This window comes from Chenopodium album, chromosome 21, assembly GCF_948465745.1.
Source record: "Chenopodium album chromosome 21, dcCheAlbu1.1, whole genome shotgun sequence".
NCBI lineage: Eukaryota > Viridiplantae > Streptophyta > Magnoliopsida > Caryophyllales > Amaranthaceae > Chenopodium > Chenopodium album.
The window spans coordinates 30483162-30490015 of record NC_137854.1 but is presented as its reverse complement, the minus strand read 5'-3'; the positions used below and the strand labels follow the sequence as shown (position 1 = coordinate 30490015).

Genomic DNA, 6854 nt, shown 5'->3' with positions numbered 1-6854 from the left:
CGCCCACAACCATCAATTGTAGATCTAGTTTAAATTTAGGTTAGATTGTAGATCTAGTTAATTGTTTATGCAATTGTTTTATTTTGTAAATTTTATTAGATAATTGTGTAATTATATAATTCGTTTAATTTTTGATGTGAAATTCTTGTAAAATATGTAGATCTAGTGGTTTTTTTCAATTTTATTTTCTTAATTTTCGTATTTTGTGTTAATTTTCGATTTTTGGGGTTAATTTTCGTTTTTTTTTACTAAGTTTTCTGTTTTGGGGGGATTTATTGGTGTCGGTGGTGGTGTTTGAAGGTGGGAAGGGGCTGGTGTGATTGTGGTGGTGGTGGTGTTTGAAGGTGAGTGTGAGTATGGTGGTGGTGTTTGTAAGGGTTGTAGATCTGGTGGAGGTTTCGGTAATTGGGTGGTGTGGGTGGTGGTACGGGTTAGGTAGGCTGGTGTGGGGCTGGTGGTGTGTGGTTCTGGTGGTGGGGGTTTAGTTAGGGGCTGGTGGGGGTTTAGTTAGGGGATATTTTGGTGGTTTGAGGTGGTGATACGCCGTGCCGGTGGTGGCGCGGCGTTTTTTTTTTAATTTCATGTACCCAGTTTCCGACGGAATTGTCGTCGGAAAATTCCGACGGAATTGTCGTCGGAAAATTCCGACAGATTTGAATTCGTCGGAATTTTCCGACGGATTATTGTGGAGCCTAAAAATATGTTTCGACAGAAAAGTCCGTCGGAATAGTGTTTCCGCGGAATTTTCGTCGAAAAAAGTCGTTTTTCCGACGAGCCATATTCCGACAACAATTTCCGACGGAATTCCGTCGGAAACGCGATTTGCGACGGAATTTAGGGTGTTTCTGACGGAAATTTTCCGTCGGTATTAGCCTGTTTTCTAGTAGTGAATTATTATATCTACTATTTATTTTACATGATTTTTTAATTTTATAAAATAGTATAAAAGTGAAAATTTTGTTTTTAAATATATATATAGATGTGGGTGTGAGGTGGGGGTGAATTGGGGCGGGTTGGGGATGGGGCGAGTACAATGTAAAATCCACCCGCCCCATCACCCATGGCGGGTATGATTTTTATCCCCCTCCCCACCCCACCACCCGCAAACCAAGACCTATCCCCATTCTACTTGGGGGACATCCCTAGTTCTCACATGATCTCAAACTTTATAGGTAACAAATAACTAACACAAGAGCACTCAAAAATTAACTCAATATATAATATGCAGGTTATTTAGTTCAATCACATATGACCGACTGTCTATAACTAATCAACTAATTAACCAACATCAATTGAGTCCCTCAGTCAAAACATAATCAGACCCAAACACCCAATCACATATGACCGACCGTCCATAACTAATTAACTAATTAACCAACATCAATTGAGCCCCTTAGTCACAACATAATCAGACGCGAACACCCAACTTAACACTTTAAAAAAAAAAAAAAAAAAAAAAAAAAAAAAAAAAAGGCAACACCTTAAAAAATAACGACAAAACACAAAATCAAGTGAAGTAAGGGTAGCCATCAATTGCTTTTATACCCTCACTTTTGAATTTGTTGTAGTCCTTGAAAATAATGCTTAGATGATGATATTTATTTTCCTTCTTTGATACATGGGGCTATGATACCAATTACTTGGGCGAATAAAACACCAAAAGTCACACTGTGTTTCATATCGACATGAGTAATGCAATATCTACCATCACTTAACCATGCCTAACTCCCAAACCCACGTGTTCCTAAATCTGTCCGTCCATCCAACCTACCACCTACACTTATATATCTCACGAGTTGTTCTCCTTTCTCTTACAAAACTATTGGAACTTTTTCTACGTGCTCTTCTTTCTCTATCATTCTTACTTAACTTTCTCCAACTAACCTTCTTCTTAAACTCCAATTATATTATATAAATATACTCACAAAGTGTTACATTATACTATTATATATATAGGCTATTAGGCTTAATACTTTGATTAAGCTAAGTCTTATCTAGTATATATTCTCTTTACTTTATAGTTTTGCTAGGGAACGTTGTTGTGCTAGGTAAATAGCTTAAATGGCTTCCCTTGATGAAATCCGCCAAGCTCAGCGTGCCGATGGACCGGCCGCGATCTTGGCTATTGGTACCGCTACTCCGCCCAATTGTGTTTATCAAGCTGATTATCCGGATTATTACTTCCGTGTTACTAAGAGCGAGCATATGACTGATTTAAAGGAGAAATTTAGGCGCATGTGTAAGTCTTTTTTTTATACTTATTTTATCTCATTACATTTATTAATTTTGTTGATCTTCTTATTAATTTATATATTATATTATCTTGTGTGGAAAATGAAAATGAAGTGATGCACTGATTTAATTTGTTTTCACATGCAATTTCCTCATATTAATATTAATACACTAATCGATCCACAAGCCTGAATTATATTGTGATTAGACAATTACATTTCAAGAATTTATCAATGAAATTAAAGATTGTGGATAGATTCAGCAAAATTCATTCTAATGAGCTTGTGGATAGATAAAATGTATAGTGTGTAAATATTAAGCATAGAAGGATTTTATTTGGAAAAGATTCATGTCAAATTTGAGGAGAGACAAATTTGACTGAGTTTCCTATGGAACTTGCATAGTTGCATGCAAAGAGTGTGCTAAAGTAATTATTTTAATTAAGCAGAAAAATGACTAATGAGCTTAATCTATATCGTAAAAGCGCACTTTAAATTCCCTATATATGGAATCTCGCTAGTATATACTTCCTCCAATTCAATTTACTTGTCCCATTTATTTTTTTTTTTTTCGGTTTTTGGACACAGAGTACTTGTCCCATTTATTTTAAAAACGTACAAAATTTCTGTAAGACTAGTAAAATAAAACTGAGGAAATAAAAAGGTACAAATGTGACATTTTCTTATAATTATTATGCCTGTCTCCTAGATTAAATGAGAGGATGCGCCTAAACTTGTACTAATCTTATAAATTTTACGGTAATTAAATTTTATAGGTGACAAATCTATGATCAAGAAACGTTACATGTACTTGACTGAAGACATACTCAAGGAGAAACCAAACATGTGCGAGTACATGGGCTCATCACTAGACACTAGACAAGACATGGTGGTTGCCGAAGTCCCTAGGCTCGGCAAAGAAGCCGCGGTCAAGGCTATTAAGGAATGGGGGCAGCCTAAGTCCAAGATCACCCATGTCATCATGTGCACCACCTCCGGCGTTGACATGCCAGGGGCGGACTACCAGCTCACTAAGCTCCTTGGCCTACGCCCTTCTGTTCGCCGCTTCATGCTCTACCAACAAGGTTGCTTTGCTGGCGGGACGGTCCTCCGTCTCGCCAAGGACCTCGCGGAGAACAACCGCGGGGCTAGAGTCCTTGTTGTTTGTTCTGAGATCACGGCTATTTGTTTCCGTGGGCCAACTGAGACCCATTTGGACTCAATGGTGGGCCAGGCCCTTTTTGGTGATGGGGCTGGAGCGTTGATTGTCGGTGCTGATCCAGTAGAGTCCATTGAGCGGCCTTTATTTAAGATGGTGTGGGCTGCCCAAACTTTACTTCCGGACTCTGAGGGAGCAATTGATGGACACTTGCGTGAAGTGGGCCTCACTTTTCATCTACTGAAAGATGTTCCTGGACTAATTTCTAAGAATATTAACAAGGCCCTTGAGGACGCCTTTAGTCCCCTTGGAATTAGTGATTGGAACTCTCTCTTTTGGATCGCTCATCCTGGTGGTCCCGCTATTCTAGATCAAGTCGAGGCCAAACTAGGCCTCGACGAAGAAAAACTTACTGCCACACGTAACGTGTTACGTGACTTTGGTAATATGTCGAGTGCTTGTGTTCTATTCATCCTAGACGAGATGAGGAAGAAGTCGTCTAAGGAAGGGAAATCGACTACTGGTGATGGGCTAGACTGGGGTGTTTTGTTCGGGTTTGGTCCCGGCCTCACCGTCGAAACTGTTGTCCTTCACAGTGTTCCTTTGACCTATTGAAGTTGTTTTTGGTTGTCTACCACATAAAACATGAGTGGCAGTTAAATTTGCCACAATATCTGCTATATATGATTCTACTACTTTTGCAACGTAATTCATTTATAGTACTAGTAATTATTATTATCTTCCAGTGGTCCATTGCAATGTAATTTATTTATAGTATTCTTAATTAATATTTACGTGAGTTTGTTATGGTTATTTTTATGTACGGAAATGGAACACAATACTGTGACTCCTTAGATATACTATTACTATTGTGACTTTCAGAAAGACCGACGTCCGATGTTATTTTGATACTCCCTCTATTCCAAAAAGTTCGACCATTTTAGCCTAATTTTTGTTCCAAAATGATCGTCTCATTTGCATTAAAAATACCCACAAATTTACAATAATATTTGGTCAAACAGAGCTTCCCCATCTAAAATTTGTTTTTTCATGTATTTTTATTACTTTGTCTCTTTACTTTTTTACAAACCCCTTGTAAATTTATCTTTCCAATATACTTTTACTTCTTTTTATTTAACTTTCTTAAAACCTGCGAAATCAACCCAAAAGGGTTATTCTTTCGGAGACGGAGGGAGTAGTATCTATTTCTTGTAGTTTGGCGCAATAAATATAGAAAAAAGTTGGTAAAAGGAAAATAAATTACATCAACCGACATATTTTTGAAGGAATAAAGCAGAGGTTTTTTATTTTTACCAGGAAAGCAGAGAATATTAAATTTGTATAATGCTATCTACAAATGAAAAAAAAAAAAAAAGTAATGTGTCACGTTTCAAAATACATACGAAGTATAACACTACCCCTGTATTTGAATGTTTTGAGGTTGGTATACAAATTAATGCAATTGAAGAGAGAGTGCTGCGATAACAAGAATTAAGTAGGAAAAATGTTTGTGGAGGACATGCATGGTAAGCTTTCCAAGGTTATAAAAATGATAATGGTTTGCCAAAATATACTCGTAATAAAGTAAAAGAGTGTTTAAATGTTTTGGAAACATATCCATTGACAGAGAGTGCAGAGATATGTTTAAAAGGGATAACTACTCACAACACTATATAGTTGAAATTCACCATAAATTCCAACTGCTAAGGCAAGATCGTTAATTTAGACCTACTACCATACAATAGTAGTTCATAATCTTAATCCCTATGAGAAAGAAAAAAAAAAAAAAATTATTAAAGAGGATATTTTATTGGATCGAAATCTCACATGTGCCATCCAGCTCGAATTAGCGAGTTCAGCTCCAAGTTGTTACTCCCTAGATTTTTTAGATGTTATACTTTGATTTTATTCTCAATTCAAGTAAGTAATGGTTTTGGCTTGACTCTTTTAGTGATATACACTTGTAACATCCAGCTCGAATTAGCGAGTTCAGCTCCAAGTTGTTACTCTCTAGAATTTTTAGGTGTTATAATTTGATTTTTTTTTTTTTCTCAATTCATGTAAGTAATGGTTTTAGCTTGACTCTTTTAGTGATATATACTTGTAACATTCAAATGTTATTGTAGAAATATTAAATATGTTGTTCCATTCTTCAAATTGTATACTTTTATAATATTAATTTTTAATAACATATACAAAGTATACAATTACAGATTTACAGATATAAATGAACAAATTTGTATCTTCACGTGTATATTTTGATCAAAGTGCAACACAAAAAAATAAAACGGAGGGAGTCTTACTAACAGACAGATGTTACAGGAAAAAAAATAATAAATAAATTAAAAAAATAAATAAATACTACCTCCGTTACATATTATTTGCAATGATTAAACATTTTTTCTCTCTACTTTATGTCAAATCGTTGCAAATAATATGTAACGGAGGTAGTAAATAAAAAATACAAGAGTATATCAATGATAAAAGAGGAAAGACTTTCATAGATGGATTGTGACACTAGGCGTGAACTAGCTGCAAGACAATGGCAATTGGCAATTGGCAAGTGGCAAAAGTAGGAGGAACTAGAAATGGAGGAAAGTTAGGAATTTACAAATGCATAACAAGGGGTATTCATGTAATTATACATATGTACAAACGAATGCGTATTTTAGTATCATTGGATGATCAAATGGTACCACTGAATACACAATGATACTATATATGCACATAATGGTATTATATATGCATTCAGTTGTAAAAAATTTATGCATAAATAGTACCACTGAGGATTCAATGGTATCATATAAACTTTCAATGGAATAACATGTGGTCCCCCATCACGTGATACAATCCGACCAAAAAATAGGTGGGATCCACCTACACACCTCTCTCTTCCTATCTCTCTCCTCTTTTCTTTCTCTATCATGTGTTTTAAAAATATTTTAATCAATGTTATGCATTTACAAATGTCTAACATTCCTCCCTTTAAAATTCCTCGCAAAAGTAGTGTTTTAAGAGTCCTTATGACAATGGGGTTCACTTATCTACTCTACTGCAGTACTAGGGCAGTACTAATTACGAATTTTAATGATTAGGACTTTGCTAACGAACAACCTCGTGGTGTTAGATAACAATTTAAATTATTTTTAAAATATTATTTATTTTATAATGTGTATTAAAAAATTACACATCGATTGTTATAATTAATTTTTATCTCTATTTAATATTTCAAGTAGATCTATTATCTGAAGCTCACTAGGTGTTTGTTAGTTTTTGTCTGAATTAATTGTTAATAAACCTAATTGAATTGATTGAGCTAAAGTATTCTTGCTATAAATGTCATTAGGTGGACCAATGTTAAACGACTCATTTAAAGGCTTTTGATGAAATGCTAACATTTTCATATGGATATTCAATTTCATTTATTTTCATTAAAATGTTGGTTCTTAGATTTGTAATAATGT

The 6854-nt window shown here is 35.1% G+C and overlaps 1 protein-coding gene across 1 annotated transcript; it reads left to right on the top strand.

Moving 5' to 3' along the window:
• Nucleotides 1–1809: 1809 nt before the first annotated feature.
• LOC145600145 (chalcone synthase-like) lies at nt 1810–4291 on the top strand. The gene is made up of 2 exons (XM_081656043.1): nt 1810–2239; nt 3008–4291. Exons 1-2 carry the CDS (start codon nt 2062–2064, stop codon nt 4003–4005), a joined length of 1176 nt encoding a protein of 391 aa, XP_081512169.1. The 5' UTR covers nt 1810–2061; the 3' UTR covers nt 4006–4291.
• Nucleotides 4292–6854: the final 2563 nt, after the last annotated feature.